This window comes from Acromyrmex echinatior, chromosome 2 (genome assembly GCF_024713525.1).
Source record: "Acromyrmex echinatior isolate Ae372 chromosome 2, ASM2471352v2, whole genome shotgun sequence".
In the NCBI taxonomy this organism is placed as follows: Eukaryota; Metazoa; Arthropoda; class Insecta; order Hymenoptera; family Formicidae; genus Acromyrmex; species Acromyrmex echinatior.
The window spans coordinates 24,485,034-24,511,389 of record NC_141853.1 but is presented as its reverse complement, the minus strand read 5'-3'; the positions used below and the strand labels follow the sequence as shown (position 1 = coordinate 24,511,389).

General features: G+C 35.8%; 1 protein-coding gene and 1 long non-coding RNA gene across 9 annotated transcripts in view; one reads left to right on the top strand and one right to left on the bottom strand.

Annotated features, from left to right (window-relative positions):
- Nucleotides 1–26,356, bottom strand: part of LOC147910667 (uncharacterized) — a 132,421-nt gene that overhangs the window by 14,238 nt on the left and 91,827 nt on the right. The gene's annotated exons all lie outside the window — the stretch shown is intronic.
- The window catches only part of LOC147910668 (uncharacterized), a 156,793-nt gene that overhangs the window by 51,929 nt on the left and 78,508 nt on the right, over nucleotides 1–26,356 (top strand). Inside the window, exon 2 of one of the 8 annotated variants that reach the window (XM_087402644.1) lies at nucleotides 11,428–11,634. The exons of 5 other annotated variants lie outside the window; for them this stretch is intronic. In XM_087402644.1, the coding sequence (XP_087258770.1) occupies nucleotides 11,595–11,634 (40 nt within the window). In that variant the 5' untranslated portion in view covers nucleotides 11,428–11,594. Of the gene's footprint in view, nucleotides 1–11,427; nucleotides 11,635–26,356 lie in introns of those variants that run through there. 2 more of the 8 variants (XM_087402643.1, XR_015544047.1) reach the window with 2 other exon arrangements.

The window sequence follows — 26,356 nt, the reverse complement described above, 5'->3', positions numbered from 1 at the left end:
GAATGTTCGAGCTATTTTACTGCCGTGGAATATGCACTGAGAAAAATGTTTAGTACTAGAATAATCATTTATTTTGTTGATATGTGAATAAGAAAAATTTTACTTTTTCATTTGAAAACTGTATTGTTCTAAAGAAAAAATTTGATCACGAACATTTCATATTAATGACACCAACATTGTTGTTAAGAATTATATAGAATAGAGATCTAAAAATTCTGATATTCTAATAACCAATTTGAGTGTTTCCCACAAAATTACATTGACAATTCAAAAATTAGTTTCAGATCTGTAGCAAAATTTTAACAAAAATCATTCTTCCTGTGTACGGATTCTAACAAAGTAATCAAGAAAGCGTAATTGCGCCTCGAGACAGACGCATGGATGAAAAATAATCCTCCTCCTTTACCGCCCCAAATTTGGCTGTTCGTTGTTGTCCGGTTGTAATTGCCTCAATTTGAAATACGACGAGGGTCACACCGATTCAATCAAAGCACGACGTGCTTTCGACATAACTTAACGTGATAAGCGAGCGAAATTCAGGCGCCGAGGCGGCTGCGGCCGCGATGGTCGGCGACGGCCGATTTGTCTGTTTTACGGTAGATCCCGTAACTCCGCTCGAGCGATATTATTGCCTAATGCGGATCATCGAGCTTTACCGTGCTCCCATTATGCTTCGGTCCGCGCTACATCCTCCGTCTGTAAATCATAGGCCTGCCCTGCCGTTAAACCACCCTACACATTCCAGTAGTAACGGCGCGTCGCGTCGTTGCCAGCCGCGCGTCGCCAATAGTAGCGCGCCGCGGTTGTACGTTGTCGCGAGCGACGACGTACGACGAGTATCGTAATCGCCCAATTAAATTAGGCGGTGGCGCGTAATTGTATGTCAACGTCTGCCCGGGCGTCCATAATTGGGAGTTGACGTGTTCGCGCACGTAACGCCGCTCGTAGTATAATTAGGATTGTTTTCATTGTGAAAACGCACGAAAGCGCACCGCGGTCTCTAAAGCCCTGACAATCGCGCCTCGTCGATACGTTACTTCCACCGACGCTACTAATTATTTCACTTTGTTTCGTTAGCCACGTATTGCGCGTACAGCTTTAACGTTATTGTAACAATCGCGCGAAAGCGCTCGGTATGCGTAATTACCAAAGCTCTCTACGTCGCGCTATTCGTAAAGAGATCCTCCGGAGAACGTGCTCGGTTTTTGGAACGAGCGGTGATTCATTGACGGCAAGTCGTTTGCACGTTCGCGGAAATGTTGATAAAAAAAAAATGAATCTGCATTTTTCCTAAAGTAGTTCAGAGATTAGTAATTCCATGTGTTAACGATTATTATTATTCTAGTGAGCATTAGCAAACCGTTGCAGAGCAAATATTTGTAGCACGAATTTCTCACTTTAATTTGGACCGTGCTGCGATAGCATTCAATTATCGTAACGAAAGACCGTTTCAACCTGAAGTTCAGAATTTTCCTCTCGAGAGTGTAGTCTCGCAACGAGAAATTATTACCAGCTGCTGCCGATGGATCACTTATGCGACTTATAAGTTTACGCAGAGAAGCGTGTATTTAACTCCCAACATCGCGAGAGATACATGGCAGATGACGACAGTGTAAGATTCCGCAAACCGAAATCCGAATCAAAACAGGACGCAAAATCTCTCGTGACGTCGCATAATAGAGATACCGAGAATCCCGGAGAATGTCTGCATGTGCGGCGCGTACATAGATTCTCATTGTGCTATTAATTCGGCACCTAAGCAAGATGAGCTTACACCGCAGATAAACAGATACGACATTCGATTGGCGATGTGAGTGCATGTTACATGAGAACTAGTTACTGTTAAGGAAACAGGTCACGTGAAATTAATTCGAGGATTGAAAAATGAAATGGCAGTAATATCGCATGCTCTGCTTGTCGTTTATTTCGTAGGCGGTGTTATTTGTGGTTATATCATGATAAATCTGGTAATAGTATCATCGATGTAACTCAATATTGCCCGAAATGTCAAAGTGGATTATTTGATTTCCGCTCTGACGATTTTTCGCCCTCGTTACGCCTATTACTTTTTACTCTTTTTATTCACGGTTTTTTTTTTTTACGTTCAACGATATTTTCCAGAAATTGTTGCAAAGAGCGTATCTTTTTATGTCCCATCAGAAATAGATTATAATTATATATCTCACATATAATGTGCATATACATCCGCTGATGCTGATGCATACGAATTTACGAAATAATTCGTGAATCCATCATAGGAAACATTAATTACATTGCAACGATCTCATTTTGTCTCGCTTTGATTACAGATTGTTATACCACACTCACAATATTACTAATATCGCTTTTGCCTACCATCTACGCAGGTTTATTCGTGGTCGAGCATGTAGCCAACAGAGTCAGTACAATCTCGCAGTAGTTATCGCGAAGCGTGGTCAGCCAGTAGTCACGCTAGCCCATATACATCAGTTAACGCTAGCTAGTGTATAATGCACTGCATGTGCGTATTTGACATCGATTAAATCGAGGAGGTCTATTAATTAGTATTATACATCAGACGTCTGAAATCGAATAATTTAGATAGAAATCTAGAATTAGGTATATTCATATTGGTGTCTAAAATTGGGCGACCTATTAGTCTTGCTGAATTACGATATCACATTTATAAAGTGCAACGACATTAATTTACGATATTTATTTAACATCAATCATGTGTCAAGATTGATGTTACATGAATCATGTGATGTTAAATAAATCACGTTATAAGCCGATATGCATATGTATGCAGCTACCCAGAAAGAACAGAAAAGTTAAAATGATGTCAAAATATATATGATAAAATTTTAGTTCATCAAAATGAAGTTAAATAGCATAAACTTTGGATGTTTTCTTATGTATTTATATTATATGTATTTCAACATAATTTTACATAAATATTTAAACACAAATATATAACTGTAACATTGCCATAATAAAACAGAATGTAACAAATAATACAATATAATATAAATCGACATCATTTTGACACACAAACTAAAACTTTATCATTTTGACTATTTTATTTTGTTTTCCGTGAGTACTGTGAGCAGCTATATACCTATACATACTGATTTATAATATATTTAACATCAATCATAATATATGATTGACGTTAAATAAACATCATAAATTAATATGATTACACTTTAGATATGATATCGAGAATATCAACAAGGATACTACTAGGTGACCTAGTTTTAGATTTCAATTATTAGTATATGGCAATCTGGACATTACATAATGCATAATAATTATATCAATACATTTAGTACACATAATTTTCAGGAATATTACAGATTCGTGAATTAATTTTCACACAGAAAAACAAAAGTTGTACATACTGTCAAAATATGTCTCATTTTATTTTCTTCGAATTCAATTTTGGAGACAAAATTTAAGAAATCATTTTATTAGATTTTATAATAACTAAATTCTTCAGTAAAATCACTCATTTGCGAATAGTACGCAGCATAAGATATACACAGCGGAGTTGTACTTCTCATACAAGTAATAAAAATCACACAAAATAGAATAGAAGATGCAACATCTGAAAATGAGATTTCACATAAAATGGGTTTTACTAAAAAATTCAGGTGTAAACATACATTTGTATACAATACTTTTGAATTTTTTAGTACTAATTTTGTATACGAATGAAATGTTAAATTAAATAAATATAATGAAAACCAAACAATCCCCGCCTTATCCATCATGCGGTCAAATATTCACGGGTGAATGATTTTAACGAAGAATTTAGTTGAAAGAATCAAAATAAAAGCATTTTTAAGTCATCTGAAATTGATATTTTAATCATGCCCAAAAATGACGTAAGTTTAGTAAATTGCGTCAAATTGATATCTTTTCTGTTCTCTTCTTGGATAATTAATAAATTTGAAATTTAAGTGAGTCCTTTCTTTAATTTCAATCCGAGTTGGCTTCAATCTATCTCCACCTAATTTGGCAGTGCACAAAGCGTCTAATTCATTTCGCGGATCGTTCTGAGAGACGTAGTCCCATTGTCGCGCAGTTAATTGCATGGTAATTACAAAGCGGTGTTCGAAGAAAATCAAGATGAGTTGTTTTATTTCCACTCTGACAATTTCTGTGTTTCTCTTATGTCTCTTGTTTTTTCTGTTTTTTTACAGCTTTATATGATTTACTATTTTCTCCGACAATTGTCAGCAAGAATATACCGCTTTTATTTCCCATTAGAGTTATGATGTAATATGTCCGTAATTAGCAGTGAATTATATTAACCTCGAATTGCTTTAAAAATTGTGTTCGTTAAACTGGAGACAAGTAATATTTTTATATGATTTTCATTTTTCCTGTATACTGCAACCATATAAAGAGAAATAAAATTGTGCGACAACACGCAAAATTAAATCTAGCTAATAAATTGATTTAATGATAGCTGGAAAACGATCGCGTCATATATTTTAATCAAAATTATATCGTTATCTTTTTATATTAATAATATACGCTTACTTTATTAACACGTTATGAAATGGAAATATACAATACATTCAATAATTTCGATTTCTCCTGTTTTGCGTATACTTTTTTATGAGAGAGAGAGCGAGAGAGAGAGAGAGAGAGAGAGAGAGAGAGAGAGCACATCTTTTTTAGACCAACATAAAAGTTTATGTCTTCGTTAAAGGAAAGCTGTAATACAAATTCTGTAAGATAACGATCGATAAACGACAAACTGATTTGGCTAAATGATATGACATTTTGACATTTTGACGACCAACTTACTGAGCGTTCTACGTAATTATTTTAATGGTTCAATAAAATTATTTTCAAATCTGTATTTAAGTTAAATTTTCAAATACTTCAGCAAAACCGTTCTTCCGTGTAAATGTTTCTTGGCGTGATTTCACAATCTCGCCCATCTTTCGAACAATTGAATTAGATACTTTAAATCGAATCGAGTGCTTGTTACGTCAATTCGTCATCCATTCAGACATTCGCGGATTATGCATTTTAGAATAATAATTTCGTCAAATTCGTGACCGAGCAAACCACGATAACTGCTGCACATTTTCGATGACAAAATTTCGGTTATGGCGTTGCTGATGTGAAGTTTCACGATAGGTAAATTATGTCGCGTTTTGAAATACATTGATGTAAAAAAATTGATACATATAAAATCGTCGCATGCAAAATGCATGATGTCGTTATATATCATAAAAATAAGTTAAATTCTACTTTTGTCCTTGTTACGGACTTCACTGTATTGTCAATTTAAAATTAAAAAATTAGCCAATCAATAAACAAAGATATGTTTGTATTTAATTAAATTTGCTGCAACGCGATAATATTTCGTTATGCCATCGTCATTTGTTTGCATGACTAATTGTAAGTATCGTACATATGGGAAAAATGAAAATAGAAAAATATTAAAAAATGAAGAACGTAAATACATATAAATAGATATAGTGACAGCCAAAGTTAAAGAAAAACGAGTTGGTGTGATTTAAAAAAATATTTTAATAATTTTTTAATGATATTCATTGTGTGTTCTTATTACAAGTTCGGTATTGATTTGAGAATATAAAGGGATGGTATAAATTTGATAAAAAGCCACCGATTCGATCAGAGTTTTTATCTGCAATTATCAAAACGGGATATAGATTGATAGAGCCATTCATCTAGTGTAAAGCCTCGCTTACTTTCTACGCTACGCGCTCACATGTCACATGGTTCAAATCGGCTTGTGTATGCGTAAGCCTCGAAGCACGTAACCAGCCAATGCGCTCGGAGAGGAAAATTGCGAATAGGACGTGACGTTTTTTTTTTTTCACGACGCGACAGGAGATCGTGCAGTTACAACAGCGAGTGAACGGTTTTCGAGCAACGAACAAACAAGCGCTAACGACAAATAACAAGTGCTATTGAGCTCTGGAGGAAAACCCACAGGAGGGCTACACGTAACCGACAAAATCTTTTACGTGATGTATTCTTTGTGGAATAAAAATTTCAAAAATTCTCATTCGAAATAAGTGTTCTTGCTGAACATGAGGATACGTATATCATTTTATAATTTTTAAACTTATATACATTATAAATTTTCGAATAAAAATTTTTTTAATTTCCTGCGAGTTTTTCCCCACTAGAATTCAATTCAGCTTTTGTTATTTGTCGTTAACGTTCATTAATTCGTATGTAAGATTTTATAACATGTATGTGTATATTTTTTATAAAATTTTTCCAATAAAAGAGAAAAACTGTTGTGTGTCGAAATTAAAGCAGTGCAAATATAAATCTTCGTTATCGACGAAAATAATGCAATTATTTTCAAATATCATTTACGCAAATTACTGTCTGCACTGCCTAGCGAGCGAGATGAATTTAAAAACTCGGTCACGCAGCAGTTAGTCGCGCGATTTAATGAAACTCTTGCAATATGTAGAGTGGTACCTGGTCACAGGAAAAAAGGAGAGTGTCTGCAGGTGGAGGGAAAATTACCGACGTGACGAAGTGGCCATTAATAACGCAAAATGGTCCCACGACGCTTCATTACTTTCACCCCTTTTTTTAAATTAGCAGTCGAGAAAAAGTGTTAGACGGTTGGTACGTTCCTTGAATTAAACCTCCGTACAAGTTTCATTAGAACAAACAGCGTAATGGCCGTTTTATTTATTTGCTATCGATTCATCCAGAAAGCAAGCAAAAATAATGAATGAATAGCAAAGACTAGATAAATAAGTAATATTGTCCAAAGTCAGCATTCGAACTGAGATTGAACTATAGTTTTTTGAAAAATCAAGTTTGACGAGAAAAAGAGGAGAAAAATATATTTTGCGTGTTCGTGAAAAATCATGATTTTTCTCTTGATAGTTAAAACTACGATAAGTATATCTTCAAAATTTTTCCATCAAATTTATTCAAACTCTGGAAAAATTAAATTATGAATTTTGCGTACGAATATATGAAAGAAAATAAATTTACTAAAAATATGTATTGTATTGGATTACAGAGAATACGCAAAATTCAGAATGCATCGTGAAAAAAAAAAAAATTAATTTCGCATTATTTTCGCGCGATGATGAGGAGCATACGGAAATTGACCCGCGGGGCAAACTGCGTGACAGGTTCGAAACTAGTTTCGTGGTCGTTCTATGTCCTGACATTGCCCGACAACTTTCCGTTATCGTCAGGCATACGTTATGTGTACGTGAAATTTGAGATTTCTCATTTAACTTTCGTTTAATTATTATTACGATGGGACCGTTCGGGACTGCTATTATCACGGTGCATGTAGCTGAATCCGCGGATGGATGTTTCACTGCGGACAAAAACCAATAGGATTATGAACCAGCGACAGAGCGCTCAGTACATCGGTCCGAGTGTCGTTAAATTTATGCAAATAATTTTCATTAATATTAAACGGTAGCATGATGCAGCTTGAGGACGAGCTTCACAGTCCGTTAAATAACGTTTGTAGATATGGCTGTACTCTTCGTTTAAATCCTAACTTTTCAAGCGTTGCACATCATTTTAACATTTCAGGAACACTTCCTATTATTTGTAACAAAAATTTAACTGTTTATTAAAATTAATATATATTTTATTTTTGTAATTTTTTATTCTGCTTTTCGATAAATTTAATTATTAATTAAATATTTTTATATCTTTTTTCTTCACGTATTTGCAAGGCAAACGTACGGTCAGGTTCAGGTTCGGATATTAAGTTTAGAGAGATGCTTTTAGGTATCTTGCTTTTAGAGGTAATGTAGATTCTATGTTACTTCTGACTGCTCTTCATATTACGTCAGTATTTGAACATGTTCAATTTTGATGGTTTAATTAATACTTCATACTCTCTTAATAGAGCATTGAAATATTAATAGTTAATAGTTAATTTAATTTTTAGTTATCCGATAATTAAATAAAATTGATCAGTTTAATGATGACGCTTATGATTGATATAAGTCTGATGGCGTTTATGATTTACATATAAGTGTAACGAAGTGCATTTTCATGTGCATTATCATTAACATAGTCAATGTCAGTGGTATAACATGCACGCGAAGTCAGCCATGTCAAAGATAATGTATTCCGCTTGTAACCAGTAACATTATTATGCTTCTGCTCAAGAACAAATTTAAAAAGCGTGCTCTTTTGTGCTGCGCATTAATGTAGGTATAGGTAAATGACGTCTTTGCGTACAACCAACCATATAATTGGTTCTAAAAAAAGTATAGATTTTTTTTATGTTATCTATTAAAAATACAATGAGAAGAGGACCACATGACGTTCAATTATTACTGTTGATTATCTCACTTCTTTGTGAGAAACAGAGCATACATATATATAGTTAAAAATTTTAAAGATACTTCAGTATACAGAAAATTTTAGATTCGCGTTTAGATTTCACTATAAGTAGTCACGAAGCCAAACTCGCCACAAGTAACATGTAAACTTCAAGTTCTCTCCAACTGCGTTTCTTTGGCAAAATCCATGTCTTTCTCGAAAGGTGTACCTTGTAGCTGTCGACATTCGCGTCCGCGCATGACAATTATATCATATTAACTAGACCTCGCGATGCGTCTCCTGGTGACAGAGCATTGTCACACACGCTTCGGACATTTCTGTGCCGCTGCTGGCTGCATTGTCTGTCTGGAATCAAAGCTGGACTAGGTCCGACCACAGAGCGAGAGAGAGAAAGCGAGAGAGAAAGAGAGATAGAGGAGGGAGATAAGAGGGACAGAGAAAGAGAGAAGGAGAGAGTGAGAGAGGTCCGACTATGCCGACACCGGAATCGGGGTGCCACAACCGTAGCGTAACACATAACGCAAATACGACTCGCTGACGTATGTGCTGACGTAGGTGAGACACGACGTCGCGAACGCGCGTTTCACGGGCGCGCAGCCGGATCGCGACGTCGGTGCACCGCAGAAGCCATGACAGTCGACTAGAGGGATGGAGAACGAGGAGAGACAGGGTTAACGAAAGAGAGGAAACAGAATGGGGAACAGTGGTAGCGCGGGGGCAGAGCAAAGAGAGAAAGAGAGAGAGAGGGGGGAGGGGGAGAGTCCTGTTGTGCAGCCGTCAGCACTGAGAATGGCAAGTGAGTTCCACTGGCTCTTTCGCCCGTTGTGATACGGCCCGTGAGTGGTTTCCGGAGTGACAGAAATCTTCTTCCGCCTTGTGCCCTCTCCTCATCCTAGTCGCATTTGAATCGCAAATCTCCTGCATCGTCATTGTTTGCCTGGCCAACTCCGCGAAACGGGGCGCGCAACGCATCATCCGCGAAGTAAGCACTCGCTTCGTACTATCAGGCCATAGTTTTCGTAAGATCTTTGCAGTGAAAGATAAGTGGAAGAGTCCTTTGCAGATTCTTCTACAGGACAAATTTGACTGACATTAGATGCCTCGCCACGATACTAGATTTTAACGACTATCAATAGAGATTTATCTTAAAAGATACATAGATTACTCTAATTGAATATTTTTTATTAGATACCCCAATAGTTATGGTAGAGAATACTGTATTACCAGAGTACGTTATCTCTCTATTGTACATAATGCACGATATTACCGCACCTATATGTATTCATGATCGAAGATACAGAAAGCGATTTAATCATACCTCCAACTAGATACACGTGCGTTGCCTCGGTTGTCGTAATTGGATATCGATCTCCGGTAAACGCACTGCAAAAATTTCAATTCTGACTCGCCTTTTCGTCTCTCTCATCCCTCTTCCCAATCCGCTGGAATTATTATCGGTCAATTAAAGCCGAGTGAATTACGAAAAATTGATATATCGTCAGTCGAGCGGGCGGGCGGGCTGAGTTATGTAAGCCGTAATTGCGACGACTAATTTTCATGATGACGCTATACTATACGCGTTGCACATATAATGCGTGGATAAAAGCACGCGTGGCTTTTCCGACGTATCAGCTGGCCGAAAATATAATGCATGTGCGTGAGCGAGTGCGGGACACAGGTGCATTCGCCTCTTCTCTCGTACATATATCGCGCGTAGCCATAATGCATGTAGCCAGAATGCGTGCAAAAGTTCGCATCTGTATTGCATTCTGCAAGAGAGAGAGAGAGAGAGAGAGAGAGAGAGTCCCATGCATCCACTCTCTGCCTTTATGCATTCTTTCGTACAACGTCGCACGCATGTACAAATCAACATTTACACAGAGACGGATTCGCGCATAGAAAAGCTTCCATGGGACGGTTCGTTATGACTAACGGTTCGTTTTACGTATCCGAGGGAAATATACGATTTTTTACGATCACACAGCCTTTATGTGCCTCCCCTATATGGTTCTCTCTACCTTCAACCATCTCGCTGTCTCTTTCCGCGAAAGGGATATGAGATAACAGGATGCAACGAAATGTTATCCGTTCGTCCGATTTTAACGGCGAATCCATGGTGTTAGTGATTGGTACGTAGCGTCGTGGTTTATCGATGTTCGGTGTGGCTGAAATTTTTTTCTGTTTTCACGGCTATGACAAATATCGATACATTTCATCGGAGTGTCGCCGCAAGAGCGGGAATCGCCGGAAAGAGCAGAGCCATAATATACAGCTTTCATCACTTCCGAAGGACGCAATGAAAGAATCCCAGATATAACATTTCCATAAGAAAAATTAATATGCATTGTGATAGGATAATGCACAAATTTTTAATCAAGAGCCATGAAGTTGCAAAATGTTGCGGAAGTTGTGCATTCCTTTTGGAACGCAGAGAAAACTAAAAAAAATTAGAAGAGATTTTAATATGTGTGTGAATTTCAATTTAATAATATATTAAATTAATGTACAATATAAATGATTAAATAACTCAACAAAATTAAAGAGCCACCGATACCGAAATAGCAGTAAATATATCGATTTAAATTTTATATACAGGGTGTTTCAAAACTGATGATAAATATTTTAAGGACAGATTCTTTGCAACATTTTAAGATGAAAAGTCTAATATGAAAATTCCAAGATAGTTTTCAAATGAAAAAGTTTAAAAATTACGAATAACAGGGCTAGAATTTCGTGCGCTTAGAAATGGTAAGATGATCAGTGTAAATCAAATTTTGTTATTGCCAAAGGAATGAAATTCGAAGAAATATCAACCATCTTATCTTCCCTGAACACGCGAAATTCTACCCCTATCATTCTGTGGATTACCCTGTAATTTTTTTCATTTAAAAACTATTATAGTTTCGATATTATCGTATTAAACTTATCGTCTAAAAATGTCACAAAGAATCTTTATAATATTTATTATCAATTTTAGAACACCCTATCGAGTTGTTTATCAAAAAACAATAAAAACGAAATTAATGTATGACCGCTAGAAATTTTAGAAACATTAAATAAGTATTACGTATAAAATTCGTGAAGAATAAAACGCATATGCTATTTCAGGCCATAAACTTGTGACTAATCTCAACGCTATCAACGATATCATGTGCCGCTACACGTATACATCAACAACAATGTAAACTGATAAAAGTTTATCGACGGTTTACGCAGTTCATGGGGCTACAACGGTTTTCGCTCAAACGCCTCCTATTCTGAACAGCAACGTTGGGATGTTGCTGAATTGCATGAGCGGCATTTGTCGGAACTGCGGTGAGCTATTACTGGGCCTTTTACTAGCATGTGGTAGCATCGATATATAGACCATAGACAGCAACATCGAAACGAAAAATCGTGTGAAAGTGGTGAGAAATCGTCAAGGGGTGAAAATCTCCGGATAGACGTGGACGAGAAAGGAGGCGTGTGCGCGCGGTTTGCGACGAGAACGGGTAACCGGGAAAGAACGGAGAACGGAATTTGAATAATTCAATCGCAGAGGAGAGTCGGACGCGGCGTTAAATAAAATAACGTGGCAAAATGTTGGAATAAAGCCGGCGATGGCTCCCGACGTCGGTGCAATCGTTTTGGGGAGAGGGGACTACCGTCGACGGTACCGCGATCCAATTTTCTCTGCTGCCGCTTCGGGGACTTCGCCGACGTCCCCGCTCTTTCTTCCTTCCGTCCTTCTCTCCTTCACCTACGAAGGGACGAGCGAATCCCTGGGCCGCGCCGGTAAAAAATGCCCCACGGCAATTGGACAGGCGTAACGTGCGCGCCCTCAACAAGGGCTCGTTTTTCAAGAAATATGCATAAACCCGCACGATATATGTCTTGTAATCCGGTGCCTAATATTACCAGGTTGCATTATTCACCACGATACGAGCGTACTCGCGTTTTAACAAGCTAATATTCTGATTTGATCAATCGTTTTCTTTTTTCTTGCGGGAGATATCATATGAAATTTTTGTTAACTATCTTTCCACAAGCATGGTACATATATAACATTTATTTCCATATACGAAATATACGTCTATCGATATTTTTTCATTATTGTTGTTTTCTATGTCATATTTCGGAATTATATAGTATTATTTATAGTGCGTTTCTCATTAAACCCCTGAGACAATCGATTATCCACATTACTAACAAAATTTATGTGATTTATTAGCGAAGATTTAATCGAGTTCTCTCGTTTATCATAAAATACCAGAGAGAGTTTCTCTTTCTCGTTTATCACTATAATTATAACCGGGTTAAAATTTCAATATCTACTTATTTTCGGATTATTCCAAAAATATATCGTCTGCATTTTATCGGCCACATTGCAACCGTTCTTCTGATCCGAGGAGATACGATTTCCATTGTGGGGAAGCATCTTACTTAAGAATGTAGAATTTGAATGAGCCACTGGTGGACGATTACAGTTCCCGAATGTGCGGTGCATTGTGCAAGAGGACAAGAGCGGACAAATTCCAGCGACCTTTTCGCGGGTGTAAATACTAAAGGGGTCGCGCAATAAAACGGGCTGAATTAATCCCGCGACGTATTCACTCGGAAGAGGCGGCAGATGATTATGGAGCCGGTAGCCGAAACGATAAGGGCGGGTGAAAGAGGGTGGATGAAAGTAACGCGCGACCGTAGAGTGCGGCGGTGGCGGTGATGGTGGAAAAAAGTTTTTTGGCGGGTAGTAAATTGAACGCGTGGTTGCGCGTGGTGATATAAAATTAAAGGGAAGCTGCTTTCGTTGGCGGCGACACGGCGACGACTATGCGGCTACGCGGCGACTGATGCAGTTTCGCTGCTATCAGACCTGCCCCTTTGAAGAGGATTAGTTTACGGATAGTTTTAGAGGTAGACGCAATCGCGGTTTCGGTCTCCACCGAGATCCGTCTAATGGCCGTCGGGCTTTCGAGCTAGTTTCGCTTTTGAATACGAGCCAGCTACAAGGTAGGCCGTATGTACGAACCACTTTTTATATCTCGCCCATATCACGAGGCATGAGTCCGCCGAAATATGGAACGTCATGTATCCTCGTCGTTTTCATACATCACGCGAAAGGACAGACTCCTGCGATTAAAATGCTTCCGGAAATAAACGCGATCGGAGAATGGCAACCGTTGGATGGGGAAATGACTCTTTTCCGCAAGGCTCAGTAATATTTTTTTATCAGTCGGTTGCGGATATTAAAATCTGTAAATAATTTAACAGCAAAATTTTCAATTCGGCACTGCTAATGGTATCATGACATTTAAATTACTAACCAGAATTTTGTGATTTTTTGATAATAGAATTTATTGCATTATCTCAATTACATTTCATTAGCCATCTCACGAGCCAAATTCTTATGACATTAATAATATAACGTAAAATGTACCTATGCATTCTGATGCAGTTCCATTACCGAGCTTAAAATTTTAATTTTTTAATGCTTGCGCGTGAACTGAACGAATATAATTATCGTTATTACTCCAGCTTGAAATTTACATATCTATAAATAATAACTTTTCATATTCAATAAAGTCTACATCAGGGAAATAATTAAACGGAAAAGCAATATCGTATAAATCATGAAGAAGTGATTTATAAATACTTATTATAACTCATAAACGTATGCTTGTACGATCGAAACATTTTCATTATACAACATGTCAGTAATTTGAACTAATAAGTAGTTTGGTGCGTGATGACAGTGTGGCGTCCTTAATACCGTCGCTTCAAACTTTTCGTCTCACGAAGTTACGATACGTATTACTCGCGTGAAGTTGCAAGACGTGTTCGTGTAAATTTCACTTCACGCGCCGAGATTATGCTATGGGGACAAGCAGTTTTACTACGTGCTCGCTGAAATTTGTCGGTGTAAATGAAATTATCGTGAACGATGCTAACGAGTCTTCTCGCATGCAGTCATAATTTAGTTTAATAAAAGTGTGAACTTTTGTTTGAAAATCGCTATAAAAAATTTTGAACGAGCAAATAGAAGGAATCTTCCCCTACGACGTACTATATAAAGAATTTTATTGTCCATATTTAATGATAAGTGTCACATACGTTAAAAAATTCGAAGCTGTTTTCCTTTCCACGCACTCAAGAGGAAAATATTGTAAGAAATGATTGTAATAAAGTCTAAGACATTCGTAAACAAGTGAAAAAAGTGGTATAAAACAACAAATATGATATCATTGATAAATCTGTCGGATCGTGATACGACACGAAAAATATGTCGAAAGTTATGTCGGTTGTGCTTTTATCAAACAAACTGTTTTAATCAATACAAAATTGTCTAAATATTAAAAAAATCGATTTCCTATGCAATTAACATTAAAAAATAAAAGAATAAAATTTCTAAGAATTAGCGCTGTAATTAGTACGCGCTTTAGAATTACATATTGAAAAAAAATATTCAATATGTCAACATTAAAAGATATTAATATTGGATAGATTCCATGATTGAATTTAACAAAAATACATGCTCTCCCAAATTACCTACACTTGTCCCAAGTCCTACATTATTTACGGTATTAAGATCTTTTCGATCCAATTTGTTCGAAGTTGGGGGGTTAGTGTAAAGTTAGCTCCCCTAAAATTGTTTTTTGAATAACTTTTTTTATTAAAGGTGTGCAAACGGAAATTTGAAATGTGCTTTCATGTGCAAACGATAAGCAATCGAATGAGCTATAAAAACTTTATTTTTTTTAATGTTGGGTGGAGGGGCCTAACTTCACGACGATTCCGATTTTGAGAACTTCATCAAGTACGCCGAGTTAAATTTAATTATCAGATATGCTATATGCGAGTTACAAATCCCTGTCACAAACAGGACACTGTTGATAATAATAACGACAATAAACCATTTCGTGATGCTGCTGCAAATTCATCTACCTCGAAATTCGCCGACACTCTTGATATAAAGTGATGCGCATTGTCTCGAGGCGGCTGGCAGATGACATCAAACTCGATTGTGTTAGATGAAGTTGAATGTATGTACGACGCATTTGTCGGCATATTTAGTTTGCATAATAATATCAATCTGTGTCACATAATTATTTCAGACAAATGTTATTACGTGTTTAACATCGATATAAAATTATTTTCCTATCAATTAACTCGAAAGTAATTAATTTCAAAATTTCCCTATTGAGAACTGTTTCAACGTATAATATTATATAATGAAATATGAATTATAATCCGTATATAATAAAATTTTAAAAGTAACTAATTCATGAAAAGATACTTACATAAAATATTTAGATCTTTTTCATCAGTACACAAGTATACAGTTCATAAAAAAGCTGTTGAATGAAGTCCGCAAATTTATAACTAAAAATACAAATTTATAATTTAAAAAAATATCAAGGAACATATATTCCAGACTAAACACACACATTTTGAAATACTTTTTAAAACTGTAATTTTTAAAAATTGTCATTTTTTTATTTATTTAAATATCTATAATAATATATTTTTAACAATAATTCTTTTAATTCAATAACTGTTATTATAAATTTGAAGAATTATTATTTAAAAAAAGCACATTCCCTTATTTTGGATATTAAATAAATAAAATATATCAATTCCTGCACAGTCAATTTTTAATAAATGTTTCCGAACTTTTGGCCCGGAGTGTATTTGGAACTTTCTCTTGAATGACTCTCTTCGCTATCTTTGTCTCTTTTGCTTTATCGACATTCTATCATTGCTCAAGCGACAATGCACCACCTAATCAGCAAAGAAACTCCCTGCGAGGCTCTTTTTTAATCAAACAGAGTTCCTTTAGCACCACAAATAGGCGCACACAGGCTGGCGCAAATAAACGCAGTGGCGCTTCTGTTTCTGTGGCAGTTTCATGAATAGAAAAAAAAGAGGAATACGGAGATGCAAAGGAGAATAAAAGAGAACTCGCGCGTGTGAGAGTGAACGTACGTGAACGCATCGTTATCACATGAGTGAACGACACGCGTGTCCGGAGCCAGTCAACGTTAATTACTACGGAATCGGTATCCCCGGTTGCTGTAAGGGAATGATTCATGGCTGACGAAAAGGGCTTCGAGAGTGCAAACGCAACTACTACGGTGCCCTTTAGGTCGTATTTCTTTTTGTGACGATCGGTCGCAATTCAATGTGACTCACTAACGCCACGCGTTTTTTAATTGGACGGCTAAGTGGATGAGGCGCGGTGCGACGATGCTTCAAGTTTCTTCAGATTACTGACGCGTAGGTACTCGGTACTGCTGGATTTTCTTAGTAAAATTAAAAATTAGCAAGTAAGGTAACGAGATTAAAAACATTTTTCACGTTCCTTTTGCAAACAAGCCAAGTCTGAAGATACATAGAGCGTAATTTGTATACAGAAATATCTTAACTTTTGTAAAAGATGTTGCAACATTTTCCCGATAAATTAATACAACGCATACCAAGTTTTGTGCATGAAGAAAGTGTGAACTTTAATTAAAACCGCTTTATCAGCTAAGTTTACAAGTTAATTCTTACAAACTGATTATATAATTTTTAGTAATTAGTGTACAATCGTTCCACATAACTGCAGACATGCGAATAAATTATTCAGTTTCGTTAAAAGAAAAAAAGAATTTTTGTAAGTTTATATTTTTACATGTTCGAGACCCTGAAGAACACGAACACGAACACAAAATTCTATTTTCGAAATCGTCGATCGACCTAATTGATTCGCCCGCGCCGTCGCGTCTCTGACCGTGATGCATAATTCGCACGAGGAAAGGACACAGAGAGCCGAGCGGTAGAACGAGGGTTGCAATGTGACGAGGAAGGGCGACGGGGCGGCAAAAGGGCGGCAAGAGGGTGGGAAGTGCAACGCGCCACGGCTGCAACCGCCAGTGCGCGGGGTCGCCGTGAATAAATAACGAGCCCGCGGTTTTATCTCGGCGGTTACATTCGGCCTTTAACATTTTCCAGTCGCATTAGCGCTTGCGGATGACAGTACCGTAACAATGCGGCCGCTTTTCCGCGCGTCGCCGAGCGGAATGGCCGCGTCACACCGGGCGTTACCGGCTTGGCCATCGAGCGTAGTCGAGAACCAGTGAAGAGGTTGCACGCAGGAGGATACGATTCCGCGAGAGTAGAGAATAAAACGAGCACTGGGCCGGAGGTAGTCGACCAAAAAGGAGCTCGAAACATTCTTAAGCCGCGATAATAATTATGGCCGCCAGCAATTAGAATAAATCGCCAGCCCAGCTCTAATTGCCTTATTTATTCGCGGTTGGGAAAAGATTGCGTAACATTGTGAACGCACCTGCGGCCGTACTTTACACTAAGAAATCATCGCTGTTGTCATCATTATTGTTCCAGGCAAAAGCCCTTTTACGACGCTAAGAAAAATCTAGGGGCGTGTTTACTTAGAAAGGATTTTCGTTCCTTCTTATTTGTATATGTGTACCTTTCGCCTCTCAGAATATATATGTTTTTTTTTATCTTGCAGAAACATTATTTAAAACGTCAATTTTTGTCTCTTAAAAATAAAAAGCTGCTGTTATACGTCCGAATATTTATTTGCATTTTCGTGCATAATAACGAATGCAAGCAATTATTGGGAAACTCATTTAATTCTCGTTTATATGCGTCGTTTGTCATAGCTACGATATGAACGGCGCATTAAAGCCGTGTATTTGAAGAGCCATTGGTACAATGTACGGAATATAAGTCTACGAATTATCAAGAACATTATGCATTATTGAACATGTTTTACGCCAGATTTGTCGCGTTTATCTATGTCGTATAACTGCGCTCGCTGTCAGTCGATGTGACACACTCGGAATACTTTTCCGATCCCATGCGGGTACGAGATATATATTTGATGTCACTCGCATTCCCGGTTCTTTTGTGCATCGCTGTAAACACCAAACGTTGAAAATTCTTTCCCTCTCCCTCCGCTCGCCCTCTTTCCTGTTATACGTGTGTGCTTTTACTCTTATTTAGATCCCTGTGTCATAAATGTTGTTTCCCGTTTCTGGCATGCCTCCGCTTTAAATCTCCAATCGAGTAATGGATTCCTTCTCTCGTCGACGTAAATAAAACAACGGGAAAGTACGTATGTGAAAGTGCGACCCGCGCAATAACAATTTCGGAGATCAAGGAGCTACGTTTCCTCTCCCATACCTTTTTTCGTACTGCAAAAAATATTTGCAATAGATCAAACGCGAGAATGTTTTTATTGCACATCCACCTACATTTCCGCCGCAGCTTCTGACTCGATCCGCACACAGCTCGGGCCGATATTTTGTTTTATTTTTTTTTCCCCCTTTTTTTCGGCGACGTATCAAAAAATAGAGAACGCGATAGGATACGGGCCCACCATTGAGCGTTCGTTATTCTATTTGCACAGATATTTCGCGAACATCAAACGTCAAAATAATTCTCTCGTAATGCAATCTGTTTCAAATATAATTTCTGACAAGGTTTTATTGTAGGTTGCCACGCTCTATTACAGGTCTTCTATTTTCCACGGCAGCAAAACAAATAGAATAACACTGGGTATGGCAGTTAATGGCCAGCCTATGGTTACTGCATTCCTAGTTGGTCTTAACAGGTGGCAGTATAATTAAACCACGTTACGGTTATGTCAGGTGTGTCGAGCCTGGCTGGGAATTATGCTTGCTTGCGTTCCTACGTTATGACCGCCTGTCGTTTGTACATTTGCTATGAGTCTCATACGAGAGCAATAAACTACAGATGTAATAAGAGCAGCAATTTAGTACAGAATTTTGATTAAACTTTTGTAAATATGACTTGTACGTGCACGTAAAATATTTAAACTTGATGCTATTTGTGTCATTCTGTCCTTATTTTATGTTTAATAAACGATGAAGAAGAATGACACAAATAGCTCCCCGAACGCACTTAAAGATGATTACGTGTTTTAATAATTTAATAATAATTTAAATTCAATAATTAGCGCTAAAAATTAAGAAGTAGAATACCTTGAATTTATATGACAGCAGTTAAAAATAAAAGTGAATTTAATAAAATAAAATAATCAAAATTCGTATATTAATGATAAATTAATTATAGTGGTTAAGGGTTAAAATTTGATTGTAAATTGTAATTTCATGGTATAATTAAAACTTTATATAATTTATTTTTTAATTATTATATTAATTTCCTATTTATTATATTGATTTTGATTGACTTATTAAATTTTTATGAATTTATAATTGCTTCTACACTTTTAAATAATAATGTATAATATATAACAGTATAATATTTAGAACGATTTAAATAAATCAATCGCATATATTAAGAGGAATGTTAAACGCGATAATAATATAAATATTAAAAGATCCTAAATTATTACACAATATACGGTAAATTTACCAAGAGTTCATATCTCCTCGAAAATCAATTAAATATTCGCAAAGTACATTCGCTTTCTTTAATATAATTTTGCGCTGGAAAACTTTTACGGAGCTCTCGCCAAACTGCCAATCCGCTGTCGCGATAGACCATTACGTGCGTGTCCAGCGGTCAGTCGGTGCCAACACACGATACACTGACGAGAGTCCACTCTGACTGGGGTGACCAGCCAAGTATGAAGTAAAACTTGTCAGCGACGCGAAGGGTGTGAAATCGCGTCACGCGCGGAAATCGCGCTGCACGTGATGTAGCGGAAAACTGCCCAAGTGTCAGATCATACTTTGAATTCAAACGAGTAGTGAAGAGCTAACGTTGGCTACTACGCTTGGCTTTGTTCTTGATGAACGGAATACTTTACTCTGGTAAATATAGAAATGATTACGATTTCACAAGAATGAAATTTTATTCCAAATATATATACATATATTATCGCTTTTCGATTTTACTTACGTATGCGATGTGTATTGTTCTGACATTAAAGATAAATTCTCTAATATAACCCAAATTCTCCAAAATATTCCAACAACATAAGGAAGAATATGAATAATCGTATCATTCTTACGTCATATTAACTTTGCATCTGTCATAATATTTCTTGTATTATGTATATTTTAAACTATATATTTTATATATACATATATATATATATATATATATATATATATATATAATAATTCTGTGTTTTATTCACGAATATATCGTAGTTTCCATTGTTTCAATGATATGCTTACAAATTCTGGGAAAACTTTCAGAAGTGTCTGTAAAATCAGCGTATAATCGGAGAGAAATAATATGAAATAGCGGAAATTTATTACACGAAACGGCTATTGTTCTCGCGAACTACCTTGATGCGTTCACCGAATTCTTCAGAAATACGAGAGGGTACAAGAAAAGACGGAAAACAGCACGAAGGAGAGGAGGGTCAGGAGGACAACGCTCGAATGCTGTCTGTTCAGTCCGATGGAGGGGCTTTCCAATTAAATTGCAAATTAAAACGCATATTTTACTCGAGTGCCAGTGAGTCCGCGGGGATATCACGAGAGTCGAAGGGATAGTGAAGCGGATGGAGGGGAAAAGAAGGACGAGGCATAGGTAGGATCGCGTCACAGCAAGAATTAAGTTTGCCATTTCCTGCTGGGGAAAATTTTTTTTTCAAGTTCGGCTACGCCGTGCTGCACTGTCTCCCGTTTCTTCCGTACCGAGAATACCGGCCGTAATCTCGTCAGTGATTCCGCAAACTTCAAGCGAACCCAGGTTAAATCGAATCATCCCTCGTAGCACAGCGACTTCGCCGGCGCCGATACTCTCAACGGGCTAGGACACGATTCTCCATCCTTATACCTTCCAGTTGCATCCTTCGCGTCGTTGCGACTATCTCTCGATCGGCTGATTCCCGAATTTTCCTGGTTTGGAAATTACGAAAACATCCTCATTTCCACCCCCCCCCCTTCGTCCCTCGTGCATTTTTGGTCATTATTTTACACAATCGTCGTTTAGTCAGGGAATCTTATTCACGGCTGAAAATAACTCGCGAAACGAGGAATGTCCCGCTCAGCATTTTTATTGCGTACGATGTCGAGCAATGAATCATAAACGTGGCCTACCCGAAAGCGTTGGCAAATAATACGCGGACGCTTATGGTGATAATAACAATAAAACTAGGTAGAGATTTTTATGCAGCCCGGGAAAGTGCGATAAAAATGCTGAAAACGACATGGAAGTTCTTCCGTCCGTTACTGTATAATTTTGATACATTACCACTTTTGTAATGATTATTCATATTTATGATAGTGGCATAATGTCTGCATTTGTTGAAATTAAATCATTTTTAGTGTGTATCTTGCTGGACAATTTACAATAAAATGAAATAAAATGGTACTATTTAAAACAGATATCATTATACAAAAGCAAACTACGAGCATGTTCAGATAAGATTAGACAGTATTTTTAACTTTTTTTTTATGCACAATTTTTTATGCACATATAACACAATTATGATTATTCATATGAAAGAGGAAGAGAGGAAAAATTTGTTACATATTTTATCTTTAATGATGTAAAAATTATTTTTCATGAAAGATTACAACAACAATTAGGGTAACTGTCCCAGTTACTATGCCTATCCTTATTAGTGTGCTTTTGTATTTCGATAAGTCATAAAGAAAATTAGCACAAGTAAATATAAGAAAGAATATTTTTTTTGTTAAGTTAAATTATTAATGCATACGATAATAATATTTTATTTTTCGAGTATTAAAGTATTTTAAATATTTTTCGAAAGATGTGAGGAATTTATGTGAATCCAGTAAAACGTACCACAAGATTTTAAGCTTGTCTTTATTAATGCTCTGTATTGTAGCTGAGAACGTTACGTTATGAGTGTACTTCAAAAATATAATTGAAATAATATGATTTATATAATATTAACATAAACAATTAACTTAAATTTATTACCTGTTTTAGTAATTATATGTGAAAATGAATCAAATGTGGATAGGCACATAAATTGGGGGCGCATTAATAGGGACAAAAACATGTTTTTTCATTTTTGTCAAAAGCATTATAAAGTATTAACATTTTTTAGATTAAAGAAATATTTAAAAAAAAAGAAGTAGTTGAAAAACTGATATTGATTGCAGGCAGATAAAATTAAAGCTACAATATTTAATAATTAATTCAGTAATAAATTAGCTAAAAAGCACATTAATAGAGACAGTTAGCCTATAGCGTTTTTCCCACGGTAGTAACAGAAGGTTAAAAACAGTGAACGTAGAAAACTAGAAAAGCTCAATTCGGTAAAAGGCACCTCTTACAACGATCCGCAACGATAACTCGTTAGAGCAGAGTGCAGAGCCGTTCTTCGAGACGCCCGAACCCCGAAAAGCCGTTTTACGGGAGGGCATCTAGACAGAAATCTTCCTCGCCGCAGAGCCGAGAAAACTTTTCTCCGACAGCTACAACAGAAAGGCAGTGAGATCCCGGAGACGATGGATATATCCTGAAGGTGTCCATCCCACTGAAACTTTGCCACGATATCTCGGGTTAAAGGTGACTGCTGGAGGTGAAGGGCGGTCGTCCGGCAGACGTATCGTTCGACGTCTCTAGATTTATTTGCGGATAAGATTTTTGTTTTCACCAGGTCGTGAAGCATGGGAAAACGGAAAATGTACGTGGCATCAGGATGCATCTGAGGATCGAAAAAAGCGATGGACGTCGGAAAATTGTTTCGAAACTTTTCCGCGCAGCGAGAGTTGATTCCATGGAGTGCATTGTTTTGACGCATGTATCATTCAACGTGCAGACAAGCGAATTTAGTTTCCGTTTCCGATTTTTGTCATCGTCAAACGTGACAAAATACATATAACCAATATAACTGATATAACTGGAACAATTTGATTTTTTCGAGATCGTAAATGTCATATGGGAATGCTATGTTTATTTTTCTTTGTTCGAAATATGTCTTTGAATGGAATTAATCACGAAAATTATTTATTTCTAAACATTTAGTTATTTATTTAATTTAATTACGAAACTGATACGTAAATTGTATATATGTATATACAATTCTGCACATTCATATTATTTATACTTTGATTCTTTATTGTTTGTTTTTATTAAATAATGACATATATATATATATATATATATATATATATATATATAATATTTTATATATAAATGGATTATTAATAATAAAAACATATTTACTGAATTAAAAAACGATTTTTTAAAATATACATATGATTTTTAAAAAACATTGTCCTGTTATAAATATAAATAAATATTATTAATAATAATCAATTTATATATGATGTTATATATATTTCAAATAATTTACGTTTATTTGTGTATGCGTATGTACGTATGACAGAAATCATTTCGTGAACAATTTATAAACAAAATAGTTGGACACAATAGGGCAATAGGAGTCAAGCACGTAATTCTTGTGCAAACCAAACGGTTAACAAAACAACTTTATTAATAATTAATCCGCTTACATGTTTCGTGCCATCTTCAGAGACAGTATGATGTTGTAATTACAAAAAAAAATTTTTTTACAAACAAATTCATTTCAATAAGCCATCTCCACCTATTAACGGAAACTATAATATAAAAATAAACTCTAATAACAATCTAAAATGTATTAAAATTATTAAAAGGTAAATTTTTGGGAAGGGGGGAAGCAAAAACAATTTATTGTAAAACAATAGAAGGTAGCTCACTAAAACAAAAATTCTATATCGCAAACACTTAAATTCTATAGGTTTAATCAAAAACTTTTGATCGTTTAGCGAATCAGTGTCAATTATGATGAAATTAATGGAATAACTTTTAATATACTTAGAACGTTAATTGCAAAAAAAGAAAAAAGAAGGAAAGAAAACTCTGATATTAATTATAGTCCAGATGGACATCAAAATCAAAATTGAATCTTTAATAATTTAATCTTAATGTAACGAAGAATGTGAACACTTTTGATGTCCATCTGGACTATAATTAATATCAGAATTTTCTTTCCTTCTTTTTTCTTTTTCTTTGCGATTAACGTTCTAAGTATTATATATAAAAAGTTATCCATTAATTTCAACATAATTGACACTGATTCGCTGAATGGTCAAAGATTAGTTTGTGATTAAATCTATAGAATTTAAGTGCGCGATATGGTGAATTTTTATTTTAGTGAGCTATCTTCTATTGTTTTACAATAAATCGTTTGTTTCCCTCCAAAAAATTTATCTCTTAATAATTTTAATTTACAATAGAATATTTTAGATTGTTATTAGAGTTTGTTTTTATATTATATAATAGTTTCCGTTAATAGGTGGAAGTGACTCACTGCAATGAATTAGTTTGTAAGAAAATTTTTTTTTGTAATTACAACGTCATACTGTCTCTGAGGATGGCTCAAAAGTGAGCCGAAACATGTAAAGGGAATAATTATTAATAAAGTTATTTTGTTAACCATTTGGTTTGCACGTGTTGATTCTTATTGCCCTGTTGTATCCATTTTGTATCATTAAGGAGTCTTTAGGAATTTTTATATATTTAATTTATATTTAACAATTTATAAAGAACAAAATTATCCTATCTTATTATATACATGTAGCATTATTATATGACATATTCAATTGATATTTATTTTTATGAAAATCATTCACGAATTCACATTCTTTCTACCTCACTGCCGCACATCAGTCTATGAATTTTCTACGTTATAAACTGTTCCGTTTTGAACATACAGATATCTCAGACGTTCCATCGCACGTATCGCTACTTTGTGGGCCGTCGATCGACTGCAACTCGTCGTTTATACGAATTCACAATTCATCCGTGGATCCAATTTTCTCTTTCAATAGTGTCAATTTCATACACAAGCGGAAACCTTTCTCGTGACTGTTTTATATATATATGTATATATATATATATATATATATATATATATATATATATATATATATATATAGAAAGGGAAAATATCGAAGAAATATGTTCGATTGAAAATATATCGTATATTTGTTCATTAGATTATTCCATTATAGGCTATATTTCACGATTTCTGAAATATTGTTATTGTTCTTGGAAAAGATACGGATGCACATATTTAAATTGTTTATATTTGCACATAAATATACATTTAATGATATCGAAATTTTTAAATATATATACAATAATTTTAAATTATAAGAATTATTTGATTATGACTGTGGTTAGATTGATTATTTTAGAAATTTATGTGTTAGTAAGAGTAGCTTTTTTAACTCTTTTGGAGCGAAAGATTTTAGGGTATATTCAGGAGCGTAAAGGGCCTAATAAGGTGGGTTTAGGAGGAATTTTACAGCCATTTAGGGATGCAATTAAGTTATTTAGTAAGGGGGTTTTTATTATTTATTATATAAGTCAAGATATTATATATATAATAAAATACATAAAAATAATAACAAATCATAACACACACGTAATGGATCAGAGAGCAATATAAATTAGAAGAAAAACAGTATATAGACGTTTATTCGAAATAGAGGAAAATTGATGGATTTACATCGTACGAGAAACTAAAAGCATAAAATCCATTGAATCCCGAATGTGAAGAGCAAACAATCTATGTACGAATGGTGAGATTGAGATTGAAAGAAAGCAGGAAATGGAAGGATGGTCCGTGTATGATTTAAGCTCATGGGCAAATCAAATCTTGAATATTCGTATTGCCGAATAGAAAACTGGGCCCGCCGCGCCGCCCAGTGCTATATTGTGTATAATACTGCGAAAGTACTTCCTGAGAGCAAAATGTGGAGATCCTGTATCTTCTCGTTGCCGCGAAAAAGTAAACAGGATAGAACATGAGCTACCGAGCGCGCGCGCAATCTCGCCAGTGACAGGTTGAATGCACGAGAAAGAATTTGTCTTGGAATTCGTTCTTACGGACGATCACTCCGCCGGATCGTGCTTTATTACTGCTAAATTGCTTCGGGAACGGAAAACTCTTGAAGTTGAATATTATCTCCGAGTTCGCGGACGTGCAACTTTAGAAAATGAAAATTCTCGAAAAAATTTTTACAAGATCGTGACTATCGAGCCATTTCTCTCTCATAATGATAAAAAAAAAAGATCAATT